Here is a 23730-nt window from a genome sequence, read left to right as displayed (position 1 = left end):
ATGCTGTGAGCGGCACGTTCTACGAGTCCGAACTGTCTAAAGTGATTGTGACTGATGACACGACGTATCGGATTGAGAAGGTATTGAGACGCGTTAAGAACAAAGTGTTGGTGAAATGGTGGGGATGGCCGTCAAAATTCAATAGTTGGATTCCCAGGACAGATGTGCAGTTATACGGTTTAAAAGTATAAGAGAAGGCATCGTGTATTTATTCGGCTCTGTTAGAATGGAGCATTATCTATTTTTAGGCAGTGACGACTCGGTTTATCCAGGAAATGTGCCTGGAGATTTTATCGTTACTCTTCCGAAAACGTATCGATTGGATGGGCATTGGGAATGTCCATTGTTGGAAATTTCGTTGCACATGCCGTATCACGAACGCCTACACGTGTGTTGTGACGTCATTGAAGATTCCTACGTGAGGGGAACATTATTACCATTATTGAGAATCATACCCGCCGTGGAAGATGATGGCACACGTATAGGTCGCGCAACGATTTACGGTCACGTGATATTTGAACGACCTTATTTCTTTTCATTACGAGAAGTAAAACATCTCGATAGGATACGATTGTTTATAAGAGGCGGTGATATGCAACCCGTCTCCCTGGATAGACCTATTAATTGTGTTCTATTGCTAAAGAAGCGAAGATGGGTTCCATAGAAGTGTACGACACTAAGCTGGCTAAATGGGTACCTTATATCCCGGATTTCAAGAAATGGGAACAACATTTCATAGATATTTCCGAAGGGAGAGTGAGACCGGATCATAAAGGACGTTACATTGTGGGGAGCGGTTCCATTCATAGAACGACACCAGCAACTGTGGAGCACCCTAAAGTGACCTTGGTGACCCCGGTGGCGCAAGTTGTGGAGATGGCTAAATCGGAACTCGAGCGTGAAACTGGAAATGTTATAAGAGGGGGAAAGCGTCAAGCGCTTCAACGACGACTGGGTCCCGCCGGCAAACGTTTGACAACAATTCAGCGACATAAAGCATACAAATATTAAAACGATGGAGGAAAATCACGTGCACAAGATGTCTATCTTTGAATCACCACCTACCGATACAACCATACAAGTGAGGGAATGGATAGAATTTCGACCGGTCAATCAACTAGGAGAGGATGCCGCCATTGAATTCCACGTTAACCCTCAGTCTACTGGATACATGGACTTGAAACAAAGTCGATTGAATGTTAAAATCAAAGTTACTCAATCGGATGGAAGTTCGGTGACGGACCAAGACGTAGCAGCTCTTGTGAACTTACCTTTACACAGCATGTTTTCTAATGTGGAATGTCAGCTACAACAAAAGATCGTATCCGACGTGGGTACTAATTACCCCCTACAAGGCTTATATCGACACTTTGCTGAGCACAGAGCAGTCCAAGCACATTCTTAACTCTAGTCAGTTATTTGTGAAAGACTACAGTGGGCAATTTGACGATGCAGATGTCAATACTGGTTCTAACATGGGGTTGTTCGAGAGATGGAATTATACTAAAGACGGAGGCGTGATAGATCTGGAAGGTCCACTGCTCTTGGACGTGTTTCAACAAGAACGACTGATCCTGAACGGTGTGACATTGGATCTCAAACTCTGGCCTAGTAAAAATGCTAGTGATTCACCCAACGAAAAGCTTAAAATTGTGGATGCCACCTTAAAGATGTGTATCCAGAGACCGAACCCCTCACTGACCATGGCTCATGCTAAATTATTAGAGGAGTCGTCAGCAATCTACCCTTACATGACGTCATCCATCAAAATCGCTTCCATTGCTGAAGGAGAATTCAGTTTCAGTGCTGACAACATGTTTCAAGGAGAAGTACCCTCGCAATTGATTTTAGGTTTGGTGTCCAGTAGAGCTTACAGTGGAGATTATAAGAAGTCACCGTTCAATTTCCAACACTTTGACTGTAACTTTGTGGCGCTCTACGTGGATGGTCAGTCTCTGCCTTCCAAACCTTTGCAACCTCAATTTGGGAATAATAACTACTTGAATGCTTACCAAACCCTTAAAAGCGTGAATGACAATATATGGATTTCCAGGGAAGAGTACGCCAAAGGGTATACCTTCTATGTCTTGGACATTAACCCCTACGTAGATTTTAATGTCAAGAGAAGAGCGAACTGTCGTTTAGAGCTGCGCTTTGCCAAAGCCCTCCCAGAGAGCGTGACCTTGATTATGTACGGAAAATTCCCTGTAACACTGCATGGTCCAAGAACATGGAAACCGGCGGAAAAGTGTGATGAATGAACAATCTCTGTGGACTGTGACTCTGTATTCCAAATGTATGACAATACAAGAGCATATAGTCTCTTCGAGAATACGAACTCACTGATCTAGGACACGAATGTGCTCCGAGCCGTATGGGCAAGACTGACTGTAGTAGTGAGAAGAGGTCATTGTTTTTCTATGTTGTCTGATGAAAATTCAATAAATTGTCTGATCAAACATACGTTGTTGTTTTGTTTGTTTTGTTTTTTTGTTACAGAATACAAGCCGAATCAAAATTGTTCTAGTCATAAATAAACATAATAAAAAAAATATTTTTTTTACTCATTTATTTGTATGATATTGTGAGATAGTTACATACATACATACATATTCCTCAGATGTTAAGACAAATTCCAAAATAAGCTTACCAGTAGTTTTGGTAATATACGATTAAAAACCAAAATAATAAACACAGATTGTAGTTTTTAAGTCACCAATTGTAGTAATCGTGCGGGTTACAGTAGTTACATCTTAACATCCCGAGTTGATTGCTGTGGTCATCTCGCATGTAGCATGGTATCATATTTTTCAATTCCGGAAGATTTTTTTCGATGTTGGGCATGCAATCTCTTAATGCCTTGTATTCTGTTGACCTCAGACAGAGTCCTTTCTTTGTTGGGATTACTTCAGTTTGATTGGGAGGCATCCAGTATTGTCTAACATCTACACAAGGGTTGTCTTTTGTCACTTTCAAGAAGACATTGGCACCCACGTGAAACGAGTCGTTCTTTCTGGCTCTGTATGACACATTTCCGTCGTCTTGAGTAAAAACGGGAGACACGCTCGATTCCAATCCAGTCGTTAGATTTTTTAACTGCATCAACCTCAAACTCACTCCTTTCTTTGTGGGCTTTTCGTTCTCCCATTCTCTGATGTCTACTCTTAATTCACCTTTCCATTCAACAATTTGTACAAAACGTCCATTTCCTAGAGTCAATTTGCAGCGAGACATTGTAGTAGAGAGACTGAAGAATGATTATTTGGTGTTTGAATATATCTTATTAACCTGTTTCGTGAATACATTATTCATGGAGAGGTGTGGTCATATTCCAGCTGCTTGGGTATTGCTAACACCGGTCGATGGTTTCTTAAGAACCACGATTAAGACATGTTTGTGGTATTTTCTAGAAAATTCTTGTATGAACTTGTAATAAATGTTCCATTGACCTCCAGCGAGCCCACAACCAACTTTGAAAGGAAACGCGATTTTCTCATACTTTGAGGTTCCAATTTTATCTAAACATTGACGAAACCATCTCTGTCTGTTTTCTCTTGTATCGTTGTATGGTGCGATTGTTCTTTTTCTAACATCATGACAACGTCCGTAGTCCCATTGAGCTAGGATACAAACTATGGTTGGGTGATTGTGTTTTTTAAACATTTTGATGTGACCGGGGACGCCTCTGGTATTAAACGTAGCTAAATTTCTTCCCTGAAATGATTCCCGGTCACTATATATGTCGGCCCACGGATACTTGCGAGAAATTTGTTGAGAAAGTCCATGAGATTTGACTGTTAAACAATTGACCTGATGACAAATAAGGTCTACATCTTTAACATCTAACAAATCCCCGTATTGAAATCTCACGGACATTGCACACTCTGAACGACTCTCCGTATCTTTAGGTTAGCAGATTGAACCATTAAATGAAAAGATTATGTTTTTATCCTACAAAGTTTTCTATCAATAATTCATTTATTATTCATACCGACAATATTCTTGTGTTCATCTCTCGTCGATCTCTCATCTCCAATCAATAGCTCATTTATTATTCATATTGAACTGACCAGCAATTATATCGACTTTGAACGTCTCTCCGTATCTTTAGGTTAGCATAAAATGAAAAGATTATGTTTTTATCCTGCGAAGTTTTCTATCAATAATTCATAAACTGACCGACAATATCATTGTTTTCATCTCTCGTCGATCTCTTTATCCAAATCAATAAGTCATCTATTATTCATAACCAGCTATTATATTGATTTTTCCCCACTGACCAGCAGTAGTACTTATTGATTTTTATTTTTCTCTTCGGAGGGGCCCAATGTAAGGGGAAATTTTTCAGCGAATAATTATATATTATCCTCTCTGGTACCCCTTTCATCACGTGATAAATTTCTAAACCTGACAATCTATATTTCCTTCTAAACTCTGATTGGTTCCTTCTCTCACCCTCTGGCTTCTGATTGGTCGATTCCCTTACGTCCGCCCCCCTTGGCTTACATCTTGACCAAACGTGCAAAATTTCGGTGAAAACTTGCGCCCGTGGACTATATTGGATCGCTCTATACTACTTTTGAAGATATCATCAATTCATTTGATGCGTGCAACAAATCTATTATATATCTCCGCAAATAATTAATATCTTCAATTCTGAATTATTGTGCACATTAATTGAATTGTTAATAGCATTAATCATTCCGCTGAATTGATGAGCGCTATAATTGAATTGTTGCTCTCTTAAAATGATTTCATTTGAAGAGAGCAACAATTCAATTATTGCGCGATTTATTGAATTGATGCGCGCTATAATTCAGTTGAAGAGAGCAATAATTCAATTATTGCAAGCATTAAATTAATTATTGCTCTCTTCAATTGAATTGTTGCGCGCATTTAATTCAATTATTGATATCATATTAATGCGTGACACCTCCATATGAGTGAAATATTCTCGTAAGGGACGTTAAAGAGGTTCACACCTGACATTTGGAGTAATGTAAATTTTTTGGGAAGAGTATTTTTTATTTCTACATTGAAGGAGAATTAGGAAATTAAAAAGAAAAACTGGGGTTGCAACGCTTGTTATTGAGCTATAGTGTTTTCAACATGACCTTTTTGCACTTAAAATTTATTCAATCAAACTTGATTTTTCTGTTAGTGTCAACACAACATAAGCAACACAAATCAATCATTACATAAAATAGATACATAATCATGTCCTCTAACATTACAGAAGAAAAAAGAAATTAATACTAGTAAAGGAAATAAATAATGACCTTTTTGCACTTGATATACGAAAAACTTCATGATATCAAAATTGAGAGTTTAAAAGGACATATTAGGAGTAATGTCATTTTCTAAAATTTTACATAATTTTCAAGGTCTGGTCTTCCAATTTAAAATGCAACTTAAAAAAGTGGGGGTTGGAGATCAAATTTTTTAATTATTGGCAAAAATACTGAATTTGTATGCAAATTTTCAAGTAAATTAATTTAAAAAAAATTTAAGAATTGGTGTTCTGTTTGGAAAAATATATCAAACAAGTTAATAAATTACAACATTTGAACTAGTTCCAAGTCTCAACTACCTGTATCATAAATCATAAAACTGAAATACACGTATAGGGGTATAAAAATAGACGATACATTGGATGAAACAGAAACTGTAATATCATGTAGAATTATAACTTTTTGATTAGTGAATCCTTCCGCCACAAAGTATAGTCCCTGTCAAACCCTTTCAAAATTTGAATTGACACAAAAATTTTCAACTGGATAGGGTTCAGCAATAGATGTGTAATATATTTTCATCAAAGGGATCAGTATTGAACCAGTGAATACTTAGTTGTAGCATTCTGCGCAGTTGTACTCAAAAGCTCAGGAGCTAACTTCCTTAAACAATATACAATCAATCATATTAATGCGCGCAATAATATTGAATTGATGCTCTCCTCAATCGAATTAATGATATCATTGATTCAGTTGATGCACGCAATAATTCTTTTAGAGAGAGAGCAACTACATGAATATAATTAGAGGCATCTTCAATTCAACAAATCCACAGTAATATTGAATTGTTGCTCGCATCAATTCCTTATATGAAAGCGTTATTATTAGTTAAAGATATCTTCAATTAGAGAGATCATCAAATCATTTACATCGATCTCCAAATGTAAAGTTGCGAGCAATAAATCCACCACTTTGATGCGCCCATCACTGGAATCGATGAGAGCAATAAACTGAATTGATGTGCGCATCAAATCGATCATTGCTCTCATCAGTTGAAGTAATGCATGTATCAATATGGTGGATTTATTTCTTCAGCCTACACTATTTTTTATGCTTGCATATTGATACATGTATGACTAAGCATGACAGGCACTGTATGACAAAAAAGTTTTTTGAAGTTTTCCTTTTATATTCATTTTGTTCCATACTGTGGTCCCACCCAAAGTGAGCCAATAATTTGAGCAAACTTGAATCTATACTTCGTGTGAATGTTTGCAAATTAACAATACTAATCCTGGTCGGTCGCGGTAGCTCAGTGGTAGGGCCTTCGCTTCTTAACCGGAAGGTCGTGAGTTATAGCCCCGCTTATGCCATGGCCGCGTCAAACCTAAGACCTAAACATTAGTAGTCATTGCTCCTTCGCCAAACACTCGGCATTTAGAAGTGGGATCTTTCTTATATGACCTTTAAACGGAGGTTCCCTCTCGCAGCAGGCATTGGTAAATGAAAGAACTCTCACTGCTGCCGCCCTCGGCGCTAAGCAATGGTCTAAATTTGTGGTACGTTATTCGTGAAAAAGATTTTTTAAAAATGTCCAATATATCCCAATCTCTTACTGTGGTTCCGGGACTGTTATTTTTGCATTTCATTAAGGAACCTTTCACATAAGTTTTGTATTTTCTAGTTCAGTGGTTCTTCAGATTGGAGATCAGGTCTTCCAACAGTCTGTTGGAATTCCCATGAGCACGAATACTGCTCCTTTATTAGCTGACCTGTTTTTATATTCTTATGAAGCATGGTTTATTCAAAAGCTTCTACATGAGAAGAAAAAAATCTCTTGTTGTGGCCTTCAACTGCTGGACATTTAGATAAATCGACGACGTTTTATATATTTACAATAATCCTTTGCATTCATGAAAAGTGAAGATAACGAACAGTGATCAATCTCATAACTCCTATAAGCATTACAAAATAGATAGTTAAGAAAACACGGACCCCTGGACATATCGTCGCTGTAGAGGCAGACGGTCGTATGTGTATGCAAAGTTTGAGTTCAAATAAGAGAGAAAAACACAAAGAAAAATCAGAAACCTGATCCAAAACTTTTTGATATGATACAAAGTGTCTAAATCGATTTAGAAACATATAAAAATACTTTAAATGTTGTTTTATATCTGTTTTAAAACATATTTTCACATATACGTCCGTTTGGTTTGGTAGTATTCAAGCATTGTTTAGTTTACTTTAGGTCGTAATTTACACTTACCGCCTTTTTAAATTATCCAGAATGGGAATGAAACAGATACAACGTAAGTGAATCATGTTCAAAAATCATTTATTCATTCCATTTATAAAATGGAACACAGAAGTTTGTACATGTGTACTTCACAGGATGTACTATTTCAAAACAAAAATATCTGAATTTGTCATTCAACAAAACACACACCCATGAATAGTGTGAAAAATACTTTCATTATTTCATCCCACAAATCAACATTAAGAATATCAGTTCAGCTTGCTAATCTACTAACATTCACAAATAATCGTCAATGGGTAGCTATATTTATATCAGAAATCTTCGAAAATGTGATCTACAAAAACCAAATAGATTAATAGAACACGCATCAACATCGGATTACGCATCAACATCAGAAAAAAAGAAACAAACCTGTTTTGTGGGTTTGTTCAAATGGAATCATGTGAATAAAAATGAATTCTTGGAACGCTACTTGGCAAAACTGACAAACAAAAGCCACACAGTGCACAGATTATGAGATGCTCTACCGTAATCTTGAGTCAATCTGAACTGTCTTCTTCATCGAGTTCTTCCAGAACGTTGCACACATTCCCCTTGTAAGGAAGCTGTGAGTAGAAACTCTGAGGAATAATGTTTTTCTTGCATAGATTCATTAGATCTTTGAACTTGCCATCTGATATTGGGATAAGGCTGCATAAAGTGGTTTAAGATGTAATATTTCATGTTTCTCAGCTTTCCTACACTGCTTCTTTCCTGAATATCAACTGATGTATATTCTGGCTGACTGATTTCGTATTTGAAAAATATCTTGGTAGGGTCTTCCTTTCGATACTGAAATGAACGGATATTGTTCCATTTCACTCTTGATCCATCTTCTGCAAAAACCCTGTTGCCTATACAGTCATCTGTAAGACTTTTGAAATATAATACATCTGTGTGTTCCAACTCCTTTACTAGCTACATACTTGGGTGGGTTTACTTTATCATTGAGGACACCAAGCATCCAATCACTGGGAGAAAACATATCTGCATGTTTTGTGGATCGTTCAATAGTAGCGTGAACAGAATCTCCCTCCATGTGTGAGTGCCCTCTTTAAAAATAATTGCGTGTTATCTTTTGAATTGGAAGATTAACAACCGAGTAGAGACACATCCCACTAAATGGTAAATTTCTTTGTTGTCCTGTGCAACTGTCTGAATAGTACACCAGTTCATCGACTGACCCCACACTTTTATTGTAGTCAAGACATGAAGCGCCACAGTTTCCTCGCTTTGCTATGGTTTCTACCACATGTTGCAAACAGTTTCTTTAGTAACTACATCAAATATAGTGAAGTTGTAAGTAGCAAGTTTTCTGCTGTAGTATAAATCATTTACTTGAGCTTTAGGAGTGACAAGTACCTTTTGCAAATCAAAGTTGATAGTTTTGATCATCACATTTACAGTTGATCTCTGTTTATCTTCTTGCTTTTCCATCCTTGCTTCCTGCTTTAATTTTTCCAAATGCATCAGAAAATGCGCATATATCATTCTTTGGCCTATGAAACCATACATTGAACTCGGTACCAAATATTTTATCATACAGCCAATATTTATGTGCCTCATTGCAGTCCTTTTTACACTTCTCAGTGTACAAATTGTACATTTTTCTTATGGATAGAGAACTGTCCAAATATTCTATCTCCGTTGATTTTCTATAGTAATGAGATTCTGTTCTTGGGAATGAACGGATGTGGTCTCTGATAAAAATTTTGTCATCCTCTGAAATTTTGTTTTTTGGAATGTTTTCCTCTATTTTCTGTTAAAGAGAAAGGGTTCTTTTTCTTCTTTAATGCATATGTAACTGTTTTCTCACCAATATCCAATGTTCCTAAAAGTGTCTTCTTGCATACCTCTACCTTGCTCTCATCTATAGGCAAATAATAATGAATAGTGTGTTTCCTTCTTGATTCGTCTTCTGGATTTTTTGTTTTTCCACGTTTTTCTGTCATTATTGCATGACACCTTATGAAATCTCTTTGGCGATCGTATGATAGATTCCAGTAACTTTGAAATATATCCGACCTCTGGGTGTTACTGATTTTGTCTTGACATTTGTACTTGCATTTGCAAGTTGTTTCTTTCTATGTTCTCCCAGAGATTTTACTGCCCTTGCAGTTTGTGTATGCCTTTCCTTTATTGCAAAGCTGTTTCGCTTTATTTCTTTTCCATTCTGTTGTGTTTCTTTGCTTTCGTCTACATCTCAATGTACTAGTCGTACAAGTAGATGGTTCATTAAGACTGCTGTTACAACTGTCTTCACATTCATTTTCATTAGTACAGACATTTTTTGTCTTTCTAAATGTACGTTTCATTTTTTTTCCCAGAGAACTTGAACTATTAAGCCATTTTCTCTTACCTCCACTTGGAAGTACATATTCATCTGAAGAATCTTCAATTAGATCGAAACTGCTTTCATATGTTGTACTTTCTGCATCTTGTGAATCGTTACCTAACGTATGATTAGATTATGTCAATCTTGATATGATGTTTCCTTCATCTGTAGTGGTAAGCTCAACTATCACTTCATCGCAAGGAATGTCACCAATAGCATTAAGTATTTGATCTAATTTCTCCACTGTGAGAGAAGTATTCATGTTCTCTTTGGGTACATGCACCTCACAGTCTTGTGTGACCTCTGTTAGAACATTAGAATCTACGTTCTTCTCTGTTTCAACTGCTGATTCTGTGTTATGCATGATGTCTTTCGCTGATTCTATGTTGCCTATGGTATCTTTCGCTGATTCTATGTTGCCTATGATGTATTTCGCTGATTCTGTGCTGCCTATAGTGTCTTTTGTTGATTCTGTGTTGTGCATGATGTCTTGCACTGATTCTGGGTTGTCTATAATGTCTTCCGCTGATTCTGTGTTGCCCAAGGTGTCTTGTGCTGATTCTGGGTTGTTTATGATGTCTTGCGCTGATTCTGGGTTGCCCAAGGTGTCTTGTGCTGATTCTGGGTTGCCCAGGGTGTCTTTCGCTGATTCTGTGTTGCCTATGGTGTCTTTCGCTGATTCTGGGTTGCCTATGATGTATTTCGCTGATTCTTTGTTGTCTATAGTGTCTTTTGTTGATTCTGTGTTGTGCATGATGTCTTGCGCTGATTCTGGGATGTCTATGATGTCTTTCGCTGATTCTGTGTTCTCCATTGTGTCTTTCGCTAATTCTGTTTTGTTCATGATGTCCTTTGCTGATTCTGTGTCCTCGGTGTCTATTGCTGATTTTATATTGGTATTCACGTCGTCTGTGTTGTCGGGTGTTCCGTCATGTCTATTGTTCTGTGTGAGAACTTGTTTTCTTACATTTTTTCTGTATTTTGCTAGGCGTATTATCGTCACTACTATCAGAATCATAATTTCCCCCTTCGTGAGCCCGACATAATATCATATCTTCATCACCGTCAAAGTCTTTTTCAGTTTCCGTCATATTTAGGCTAAATGTTGCGCAAAGTGACCAGTTTCTAGATGTTCTTTATACGCTTTGTTGTAGAATTTTATTTTATCAGACAGTATACCAATTCTTATTTTAACCTTCAGTACATGGCTTTACCACATGAATTTTACTTCAACTGGCACCGAAGGATGAAATACATGGTCTTTAAAGGTTGTACAGGCCAAATTAGAATTGTTCAAACTAATTTCCTGCTGAATATATCTATTCGATATATCCTTATGACAAACGGTATGAGCTTTTCCATCGTCAACTTCCCAAATTTATGTACCAATATTCCATTATCACCTGCATATGGTGTTTATATCTCTCAACTGATTCGATGCGCAAGAATTTGTTATAGGTATGATCAGTTTTTAAATCGATACACGCTACTTGCAAACAGATTGATGTTACAGGGGTTTAAACAATCTCGTATAAAGTCACCATTTCGCAAATTCTTTGGTTGTTATAATGATCTAGTTTGCCAATACAACTTATCATTGGGTCAAATGCTGTCTGACGTGTTTCATACCAATTGTTAGGCAGTTCTTGGTACACTGATTTGACTACGGATTACACCGTTTACCTGATCAAGAGATAGGGTTCACTGGTGGTGTGACCGGTCAACAGGGGATACTCCGTCCTCCTAGGCACATGATTCCACCTCTGGTATATCCAGGGGTCTGTGTTTGCCCAACTCTCTATTTTGCAATCCGTTTAGGAGTAATGAGATTGATCACTGTTAGTTATCTTTACCTTTCATTACCTTCCCCATTTTCCCTTTTCTTGAATGTCTCCCTTTGGAGTCGTTTGTACAAACTTGAAATTCCTACACATAGGGATAGCGTGTGCTAAGGTTCGTTGAAATTAAACCAATGGTGCTAGAGAATATGAAATTATGAAAAATTTGACGCAAAGAAGACGTGAGAAACAAAACACATTTATCTGTCGATAGTTGATACCAAGAACAATTGTATGTAAAACAATGATTACATGTAGTAATTGTGCACGAGTTTTACAATTAAGAGCATTGTTGTCTGTGAAACTTTTGGTTAATTTACAAAATAGACCCCAACCCCCGCACCTTTGTAAATGTTTCTACGTTGTATATATTCAAGTTTTTTGTATCCCCGCCACTATAGATGGGGTATATATATTGTTTTTCCTGTCGCTCTGTCAGAAATTTTAATCTGGCTCATAACGTATGAATGGTGAGTGATAGGGGTCTCATATCTCATATGTAAATTCCTTATTTTCGTACCAAGTTTTTTTTAACCAGGTGAGCTTGGTATTTAACCTACGAGTACATTTAAGAAACCCTATTTAAAACATCCTGGACTATTTCAAGTAATGTTTTCAAAATTGCATATCTATTCCTTGTGGTAAGCCCTTAGCATTTCATGCATAAAAGGTTTACAAGGTCATAGATCATGCATGAAATGTTAAGGGCTTACCACAGGAGAAGACGAAGGTAGAAATGGCATAGATCATGGTATTGCATGAAAGTTATTGCCATAAGGAATTTATATACAAAGTATGGAAGTTCTACCTTAAATAGTTAATAAGATATCTAATCGTTTAGGCTTTCTTAGAAGTAGGAGGAACTCGAAGGTTAACCTTCACCTTCTCCAGAAAAAACAAGGTTATGTTAGCCATAATGGTGCTCAGGCATGTTCTGAGAATTCAAATGCGGTTATGACGTGATCTTTTGAGCCGAAGTTGTGGCCACAATGTGTGAGCAAATTTAAAATTACATCAGGTGAAAATCAACAGAGCCAAGGTGACTCAGATGAGCGATGTGACCCATGGACCTCTTGTTTTATAGTAGAAGTGAATGGTAGGAATGGTAGGAATGTGAGCTTGAACTAAAGAACTGAACGCATGCTATGAAGGACGAACCACAAACCAAGCCTAATCAATGATATAGAAGTTTTGGTAAAAGAGAAATGTTTAGATAGTATTATGTTACATCTGACGAGAATTTTAAATAATTTTGAAAACAACTTCTGCACCTGCCGCCACCCCCCCCCCACCCCCACCCCCACCCCCCCCCCGACCCTCACCCCCGAAGTATGAGCCAAGCAAAAATATGTGGCCCGTAAAATGTCTACAAGCTTTTCTCAACAAGCTTCGAAGTGACATTGACCTTTTGATCCAAAAAGCAGCAAAACTTCGACAAAAGCTACATATTCAATTAGTGATAACTACCAGTTAAACGAAGTGGAGGCCACCAGATATCAAATAGCGGTTGCAAGTTCAATTAAGTGGCGACCACCATATAAATCAATATCAATTATGTATCCTTTCACTTGCCGCCTTTCGTACAAAATGCATAGTGTAGTTAGAACTACGTCAAATTCTCTAACAGAATTGGTTGCATACCAACCCTATTAAACCATTATCTTTTCTATGATACACAAAAAAATGGCATAGTTCAAGCGAGGTAAGCAACACTATCAGGTATAACGGACCTTTTGTCTGTCTGGGATCGAGTAATGAATAGGATCTCCAGCAGTATTCCAACGAATTGAAACCTTCGCCCTTAGTATAGTAGAAAAATGGAACTCAAGATCTCTCCCGAACCCCAGGGGCCACCGGGTGGTACCACTAAAACTCCAAACTGAAAGCGGCAAATGATAGCTCTGTGTTTTTCTACCTTCTCTTGATGTCCTTTCCGCCTTGTCTTCAAAGATTTATGCTCTAAAAGCAGGCACCAAATCCCTTCATTCTCTACGAGATACAAAAAAGATCAATGTCCAGGTGAGCTAAACAATACTTCTAGGCATCACAGAGCTCTTCTTTACATGGCATCAAGTACTCCTTATCATGCTCTACTTACATCCATGTATACAGTGTCCCTGTCACCCCTGATAGAATAGAAGTCGGGACTCGAAATATGTCCCGACCTCCGTGAGCCAACGGGTGGTACCACAAGAGCCCCACACTGAAAGTGGAAAACGATAGTCCCGAGGGTCCTCTACCTTAACTTGATGTTCCTTCCGCCTTGTCTTCAAAGATTAATGCACTCAAAGCAGTCATTAAACCTCTTTCATTACGAGAAATGCAAAATATCAAAGTTCAGGTGAGCTAAACAATACTTCCGGGTATCCCAGAGCTCTTCTTTACATGGCATCGAGTACCCCTTAGTACTCTCTACCTCAATCAATGGATACATTGTCTTTGTATCCCCTCAATTAGTAGAAATAGGGACTCGAAATCTGTCCCGACCCCGGGAGGCACCGAGTGGTACCACTACAGCGCCAAACTGAAAGTGGTAAATGATAGTCCTAGGGGTCCTCTACCTTGCCTTGATGTTCCTTCCGCCTTGTCTTCAAAGATTAATGCTGGACGAGCAGTCATAAAACCCCCTCTTTCATAACGAGAAACGAAAAATGTCAAAGTTTAGGTGAACTAAACAATACTTCCGGGTATCCCAGAGCTCATCTTTACATGGCATCGAGTACCCCTTAGTACTCTCTACTTCAATCAATGGATACATTGTCCTTGTATCCCCTCAATTACTACAAATAGGGACTCGAAATATGTCCCAACCCCCGGGAGCCACCGAGTGGTACCACTACAGCCCCAAACTGAAAGTGGTAAATGATAGTCCTAGGGGTTCTCTACCTTGCCTTGATATTCCTTCCGCCTTGTCTTCAAAGATTAATGCTGGAAAAGCAGTCATAAAACCCCTTTATTCTGTACGAGATACGAAAAATGTCAAAGTTCAGGTGCGCTAAACAATACTTCCGAGTATCCCAGAGCGCTTCTTTACATGGCATCGAGTACTCCTTAGTACTCTCAACCTCAACCAATGGATACATTGTCCTTCTATCCCCTAAATTAGTAGAAATAGAGACTCGAAATCTGTCCCAACCCCCGGGAGCCACCGAGTGGTATCACTACAGCCCCAAACTGAAAATGGTTAATGATAGTCCTAGGGGCCCTTTACCTTGTCTTATGTTCCTTCCGCCTTGTCTTCAAAGATTAATTCTCTGAAAGCAGTAATAAAAAAAACCTCTTTCAATAAGAGTAACGAAAAATGTCAAAGTTCAGGTGAGCTAAACAATACTTCCGAGTATCCCAGAGCTCTTTTCTACATGACATCGAGTACCCCTTAGTAATCTCTACTTTAATCAATGGATACATTAATATTGTCCTTGTCTCCCCTCAATTAGTAGAAATAGAGACTTGAAATCTGTACTGACCACCGGGAGCCACCTGGTGGTAGCACTACAGCCCCAAACTGAAAGTGGTAAATGATAGTCCTAGGGGTCCTCTACCTTGTCTTGATGATCCTTCCGCCTTGTCTTCAAAGATTAATGCTGGAAGAGCAGTTATAAAAAAAACCTCTTTCAATAAGAGAAACGAAAAATGTCAAAGTTCAGGTGAGCTATAAACAATACTTCCGGGTATCCCAAAGCTCTTCTTTACATGCCATCGAGTACTCCTTAGCACTCTCTACTTCAACCAATGGATACATTGTCCTTGTCTCCCCTCTATTAGTAGAAATAGGGACTTGAAATATGTCCCAACCCCAGGGAGCCACCTGGTGGTAGCACTACAGCCCCAAACTGAAAGTGGTAAATGATAGTCCTAGGGGTCCTCTACCTTGCCTTGATATTCCTTCCGCCTTGTCTTCAAAGATTAATGTTGGAAGAGCAGTCATAAAACCCCTTTATTCTGTACGAGATACGAAAAATGTCAAAGTTCAGGTGAGCTAAACAATACTTCCGAGTATCCCAAAGCTCTTCTTTACATGGCATCGAGTACTCCTTAGTACTCTCAACCTCAACCAATGGATACATTGTCCTTGTCTCCCCTCAATTAGTAGAAATAAGGATTCGAAATCTGTCCCAACCCCCGGGAGCCACCTAGTGGTAGCACTACAGCCCCAAGCTGAAAGTGGTAAATGATAGTCCTAGGGGTCCTTTAACTTACCTTGATGTTCCTTCCGCCTTGTCTTCAAAGATTAATGCTGGAAGAGCAGTCATAAAACCCCCTCTTTCAGTAAGAGGAACGAAAAATGTTAAAGTTCAGGTGAGCTAAACAATACTTCCGGGTATCCCAGAGCTCTTTTCTACATGGCATCGAGTAACCCTTAGTACTCTCTACTTCAACCAATGGATACATTGTCCTTGTCTCCCCTCAATTAGTAGAAATAGGGACTCGAAATCTGTCCCGACCCCCGGGAGCCACCTTGTGTTAGCACTACAGTCCCAAACTGAAAGTGGTAAATGATAGTCCTAGGGGTCCTCTACCTTACCTTGATGTTCCTTCCGCCTTGTCTTCAAAGATTAATGCTGGAAGAGCAGTCATAAAACCTCCTCTTTCAATAAGAGAAACGAAAAATGTCAAAGTTCAGGTGAGCTAAACAATATGTCCGGGTATCCCAGAGCTCTTTTCTACATTGCATCGAGTAACCCTTAGTACTCTCTACTTTAATCAATTTATACATTGTCCTTGTCTCCCCTCAATTAGTAGAAATAGGGACTCGAAATCTGTCCCAATCCCCGGGAGCCACCTGGTGGTACCACTACAGCCCCAAACTGAAAGTGGTAAATGATAGTCCTAGGGGTCCTCTACCTTGCCTTGATATTCCTTCCGCCTTGTCTTCAAAGATTAATGCTGGAAGAGTAGTCATAAAACCCCTTTATTCTGTACGAGATACGAAAAATGTCAAAGTTCAGGTGAGCTAAACAATACTTCCGAGTATCCCAAAGCTCTTCTTTACATGGAATCGAGTACTCCTTAGTACTCTCAACCTCAACCAATGGATACATTGTCCTTGACTCCCCTCAATTAGTAGAAATAAGGACTCGAAATCTGTCCCGACCCCCGGGAGCCACCGAGTGGTATCACTACAGCCCCAAACTGAAAATGGTTAATGATAGTCCTAGGGGCCCTTTACCTTGTCTTATGTTCCTTCCGCCTTGTCTTCAAAGATTAATTCTCTGAAAGCAGTAATAAAAAAAACCTCTTTCAATAAGAGTAACGAAAAATGTCAAAGTTCAGGTGAGCTAAACAATACTTCCGAGTATCCCAGAGCTCTTTTCTACATGACATCGAGTACCCCTTAGTAATCTCTACTTTAATCAATGGATACATTAATATTGTCCTTGTCTCCCCTCAATTAGTAGAAATAGAGACTTGAAATCTGTACTGACCACCGGGAGCCACCTGGTGGTAGCACTACAGCCCCAAACTGAAAGTGGTAAATAATAGTCCTAGGGGTCCTCTACCTTGTCTTGATGATCCTTCCGCCTTGTCTTCAAAGATTAATGCTGGAAGAGCAGTTATAAAAAAAACCTCTTTCAATAAGAGAAACGAAAAATGTCAAAGTTCAGGTGAGCTATAAACAATACTTCCGGGTATCCCAAAGCTCTTCTTTACATGCCATCGAGTACTCCTTAGCACTCTCTACTTCAACCAATGGATACATTGTCCTTGTCTCCCCTCTATTAGTAGAAATAGGGACTTGAAATATGTCCCAACCCCAGGGAGCCACCTGGTGGTAGCACTACAGCCCCAAACTGAAAGTGGTAAATGATAGTCCTAGGGGTCCTCTACCTTGCCTTGATATTCCTTCCGCCTTGTCTTCAAAGATTAATGTTGGAAGAGCAGTCATAAAACCCCTTTATTCTGTACGAGATACGAAAAATGTCAAAGTTCAGGTGAGCTAAACAATACTTCCGAGTATCCCAAAGCTCTTCTTTACATGGCATCGAGTACTCCTTAGTACTCTCAACCTCAACCAATGGATACATTGTCCTTGTCTCCCCTCAATTAGTAGAAATAAGGATTCGAAATCTGTCCCAACCCCCGGGAGCCACCTAGTGGTAGCACTACAGCCCCAAGCTGAAAGTGGTAAATGATAGTCCTAGGGGTCCTTTAACTTACCTTGATGTTCCTTCCGCCTTGTCTTCAAAGATTAATGCTGGAAGAGCAGTCATAAAACCCCCTCTTTCAGTAAGAGGAACGAAAAATGTTAAAGTTCAGGTGAGCTAAACAATACTTCCGGGTATCCCAGAGCTCTTTTCTACATGGCATCGAGTAACCCTTAGTACTCTCTACTTCAACCAATGGATACATTGTCCTTGTCTCCCCTCAATTAGTAGAAATAGGGACTCGAAATCTGTCCCGACCCCCGGGAGCCACCTTGTGTTAGCACTACAGTCCCAAACTGAAAGTGGTAAATGATAGTCCTAGGGGTCCTCTACCTTACCTTGATGTTCCTTCCGCCTTGTCTTCAAAGATTAATGCTGGAAGAGCAGTCATAAAACCTCCTCTTTCAATAAGAGAAACGAAAAATGTCAAAGTTCAGGTGAGCTAAACAATATGTCCGGGTATCCCAGAGCTCTTTTCTACATTGCATCGAGTAACCCTTAGTACTCTCTACTTTAATCAATTTATACATTGTCCTTGTCTCCCCTCAATTAGTAGAAATAGGGACTCGAAATCTGTCCCAATCCCCGGGAGCCACCTGGTGGTACCACTACAGCCCCAAACTGAAAGTGGTAAATGATAGTCCTAGGGGTCCTCTACCTTGCCTTGATATTCCTTCCGCCTTGTCTTCAAAGATTAATGCTGGAAGAGTAGTCATAAAACCCCTTTATTCTGTACGAGATACGAAAAATGTCAAAGTTCAGGTGAGCTAAACAATACTTCCGAGTATCCCAAAGCTCTTCTTTACATGGAATCGAGTACTCCTTAGTACTCTCAACCTCAACCAATGGATACATTGTCCTTGACTCCCCTCAATTAGTAGAAATAAGGACTCGAAATCTGTCCCGACCCCCGGGAGCCACCGAGTGGTACCACTACAGCCCCAAAATGAAAATGGTAAATGATAGTCCTAGGGGCCCTTTACCTTGTCTTATGTTTCTTCCGCCTTGTCTTCAAAGATTAATTCTCTGAAAGCAGTAATAAAAAATCCTCTTTCATTACGAGAAACGACGAAAAATGTCAAAGTTCAGGCGAGCTAAACAATACTTCCGGGTATCCCAGAGCTCATCTTTACATTGCATCGAGTACTCCTTAGTACTCTCTACCTCAATCAATGGATGCATTGTCCTTGTCACCTCTCCTAGAGTAGAAATGGGGACTCAAAATCTGTCCCAACCCCCGGGAGCTACCAAGTGGTACCACTACAGCCCCAAACTGAAAGTGGTGAATGATAGCTCTAGGGGTCCTTTACCTTGCCTTGATGTTCCTTCTGCCTTGTCGTCATAGATTAAAGCTCTAAAAGCAGTCATAAAACTCGTGCTATACTTTTTTCAGTAGGTTATGCGCAATGTCAAAATCAGGCGAGCTAATGCACAATTTTTGATAACAGTAACAGGATGGAGGTATTATTCACCAGATATTACAGAGAAGGTGTTTTTTTTTTCATCATTTAATCCTGCTTCCTTACACCACTTGCTCAAAAGATGTCCTTTGTTGATTTCTTTTGTTACAAAGCAATGGTTATCAATCTTCAGGTGAGCTAATTTACAGAAAAGATTTTTGAATGCAATATGATTTCAAATGGATTGGCACATGAAAATAGGATCAGTCTTGAGATAATAAAGCACCTCACATCATATAGTTTTCCCTATCATATCAATCTATTCATAGGTACTTAGTGACTAAGATTGTAATATTCTGGTGAGCTAAATTATTAATGCGCACTTACTTTCGTGCATGTAAGCTGAGAAATTAATTGTTCAAGAAGATCAGAAAATGAAATGTGTGGTCAATTTTCTTTTCTTTCATCCTTTCATTACAAATTACTGATATAAATTCATTTTACCATTGATGTACAATCTCTCATGTGAGCTAAGTTGCCCATGAGTGTTGCGATTGACATTTATTAATTCAAAACATTAATTAAATTAAAAAATTCCTTTAGAATAGGTTTCAAATTAAATATTTTTCTATGAGTACTTTCAGTCCTTTGATGATTTTCCTTAGTGGCTGCTAGCTTCTACGTGCTTATTGGCTGCTGGTTAGTGGCTGCTAGCTTCAGCCTGGTTAGTATCCCCTTGCTTGTTGTATGAGGCGACTAAATAGGGCGGCCCTTCGGATGAGACCGCAAACACTGAGTCCCCGTGACAACAGGGTGTGGTACGATAAAGACTCCTTCCTGCTCAAAGGCCGTAAGTGCTAAGTGCCGAGCATAGGTCTAAATTTTGCAGCCCTTCGCCGTCAGTGGTGAGGTATTCACATGAGTGAGAAATTCTCGAGCACGACATTAAACAATTATACAACCAACCAACCAATTCCAGTAAAATAAACTTTGGGGTATAATTCAAGCAACTGATGTGTTTAAACCAGTTTCAGATATGATAAACTTATCTGTCTTCTGTACGTTTTTACCTCGTATCTTTCTTTCCGGGGTACCATTAACTTTAAAACCACTACTGTAGTCTTCTGCCACTATATAACTGGTCACATGGTAGCCTGATATACCTGTACATCTGGAAACACTTGTCTCCTTTCGTTTGAAAATCCTGCCTTCCCTGTTACTGACAAACACATTTCCCTGTTTTCGCAAAATGTATGCACTGGAGATTCTATTCAAAGGGTACTTACTACAAGTCTCTTTTCTCTGTCTAGGATTCGTTCTCTGTCATAATCATGCAGTGATACGTCTGGCAATATCTGAAACTACGTATCTTCTGTTTGACCTCCACACTTACCAGTGAGATGCCTCGGAATTTCTCGACAATTCCTGTCGTTAGAACAAATCAAATTCCACTTTCACCAATCTGAGGGAATTCTCCCGTTTTCTTAGCATCTATCATTTTTCTTTATACAAATTACATGGAATACCAAGTAGTCCAAGTGCAGATCTTGTGCTCGCTTTTCTTCTTCTTCTTCTTATTATTATTATTATTATCATTATTATACATTCATATTAAGTATCCAGTGTTTGTGATGATTCATAAACTGGTTCTACTATTCCAAAGATTCTCGAGCGGAACTTGCATACTTATCCATATCGTCTTTTTAATACGTAGTCCTTTGAGAATTGTTTCTAGTTGATGCCATCAGTATTTGCTTCCTTGATGTTTGATCCCTGATATACTGTGTCCACTTCTACACTTTCACTTCTGTTTGATCCCTGATATACTGTGTCCACTTCTACACTTTCACTTCTGTTTCATCCCTGATATACTGTGTCCATTTCTACACTTTCACTCCTGTTTGATCTCTGATATAATGTGTCCACTTCTACACTTTTACTCCTGTTTGATCTCTGATATACTGTGTCCACTTCTACACTTTCACTTCTGTTTGATCCCTGATATACTGTGTCCACTTCTACACTTTCACTTCTGTTTCATCCCTGATATACTGTGTCCACTTCTACACTTTCACTTCTGTTTCATCCCTGATATACTGTGTCCACTTCTACACTTTCACTCCTGTTTGATCTCTGATATAATGTGTCCACTTCTACACTTTTACTCCTGTTTGATCTCTGATATACTGTACCCACGTCTACACTTTCACTTCTGTTTGATCCCTGATATACTGTGTCCACTTCTACACTTTCACTTCTGTTTGATCCCTGATATGCTGTGTCCACTTCTACACTTTCACTTCTGTTTGATCCCTGATATACTGTGTCCACTTCTACACTTTCACTCCTGTTTGATCTCTGATATACTGTACCCACTTCTACACTTTCACTCCTGTTTGATCTCTGATATACTGTACCCACTTCTGCACTTTCACTCCTGTTTGATCCCTGATATACTGTGTCCACTTCTACACTTTCACTCCCTCCTGTTTGATCTCTGATATACATGTATACTGCGTTTTCATCTTCACATTCCCTTCCCTAGGCAGGTCGGTTTGTAAGGACATGATTATTAAGTAAATACATGATGTGTAATCTATAAAACCCAAATACCTCCTCTTTGCTATGTTTCTATCCTTCCTGACCGTGACAGCCTTAAATCTTGTTAGCCAATGCTTATAAAAAAAAAACTTGGACTACTTAAAAATTTACAGTTCAAGGTCAGTTCGAAAACGTTAGCTATTTTATATACTACTTTCATTAGACCTCCTCTAGAATATGCATCTGAAGTATGGGGTGGGTGTTCAAATCAAGATTCTGAAAAACTTGAAAAACTACAGTTAGCAGCAGCAAGATTGGTTACTGGACTAATATCATTGGCATCACGGGAATCTCTATATTTCGAAACTGGGTGGGAACCACTTATTGTTAGAAGAATGACAAAATTAAGAATAACTATGTACAAAATTTATCACAATATGGTACCCGAATATCTGAAGGAAATTTTACCAAATATTCGTTCACATGAATCAAATTACGTTACAAGACAATCACAAAATTATGGCATTCCTAAATGCAGATTAAACATCTATAAATCATCTTTTGTAGCAATAGGGGTACGCGAATGGAATCTCTTGCCACTGGGAATAAATATACGTTGATATCAGGACTTTAAAGTGTTCAATGTTTGATGATCGTATTTCATATCTGATAAATGGACGGTGTGATTTTGGAAATCATGGTATCATTTTGAATAGTAAATCAAATAATAGATATCAACAATAAGAATTTACAAAATTTTGATTACTGTTTGGTTTATTTCACCTTGAATGACTTTCAGAAGAGCATGTTTTATCAAGATTTTTAATGAAATTGTATTTTCATGCAAATATTTTGGTAAAATATTACCTGAACCGTTTCTACAAAAATATGAAATAAAATCAATTCATAATTACAGCAGACAATTTTATAAAATTAGATTCTTTTATATTTTGATCAAAGGATGATAGCTCTTCCACAAAGTTTCAAGCGCAAAAAGATCGGCTTCTAGTCATTTTTAAAGTCATATTTGGTCAATCTCACTTTCATCATTTTTTTTAATTTACAACTGATAAACATTTATCTTGATTTAAATCATTAAACATTTATCTTGATTTAAATCATTCAATCTCCTTTCATTATGTCTGTACCTAAAGTCCAATATGCCTGGAAAAATTTAGAAACGGAAAAAGTTACTTACTATTCTTGCCTCGTTTGTCATTTTTTAAACAGCAAAAGAGGACGGATACCAGTTAAGAAAAACCATAGACATATATGTCTATTGTAAAACCGTATGAGAGATGTCACGTCCTTAAGACGAGGGATATCATTTTTTTTTAAAATGTGTTCTGTCTGATACATGTACTTCCTTGCCTAAATTAATTTTTAGAAAAGAACATATTTTTTCTCATAGAAAATAAATCTAATTAAATTACAATGTAACGCAAGATTTCCGTCAAAGTCCAAGGCTTCATCGATGGAATGCATGTACATGTAATATGTGCTTCTTACTTTTACACCGATTTTTAAATATTACTTAAATCTAAATATTTATTATATTGAAAATACTATTATGTTAATTATGTTACTTCATCTGCATTATTACATGCCCCATGCGATTGCGTCCCCTTTTTATATCTCGATAGAAGTAGGTTATAAAGAAAAAAGGGGGTGGGGTGGAGGAGGGATACTCATGAGAGGAAATCGAATTGTACCACTATTGTTTCAGATTATCAGATACTACACCATGTGTATAGTTTTGCTTTCAATACAAACTAATGTGTTTCCGATATGTGTTATGATATTAAGTCGGTCTCTAGTCAGTGTAACAGCTTTAGCTATATGTGGGTGGTCAACATAACTTCGGTTTTAAAAATGTTTACAAACATTTACTATCTCGTGTTACCTACAGCCACAGGATAAAGAGGGAAGTGTTGACCTCTCAC

At 38.3% G+C, this 23730-nt stretch overlaps 1 protein-coding gene across 1 annotated transcript; it reads left to right on the top strand.

The window, feature by feature from the left end:
• Positions 1-1292: 1292 nt before the first annotated feature.
• LOC125656505 (uncharacterized protein F54H12.2-like) lies at positions 1293-2261 on the top strand. Its single transcript, XM_048887106.2, has one exon. The coding sequence runs from the start codon at positions 1293-1295 to the stop codon at positions 2259-2261; it is 969 nt and encodes a 322-aa protein (XP_048743063.2).
• Positions 2262-23730: the final 21469 nt, after the last annotated feature.

This window comes from Ostrea edulis, chromosome 7 (assembly GCF_947568905.1).
Source record: "Ostrea edulis chromosome 7, xbOstEdul1.1, whole genome shotgun sequence".
In the NCBI taxonomy this organism is placed as follows: Eukaryota; Metazoa; Mollusca; class Bivalvia; order Ostreida; family Ostreidae; genus Ostrea; species Ostrea edulis.
The sequence above is the reverse complement of the archived record's forward strand: the minus strand, read 5'-3'. Positions and strand labels throughout refer to the sequence as shown.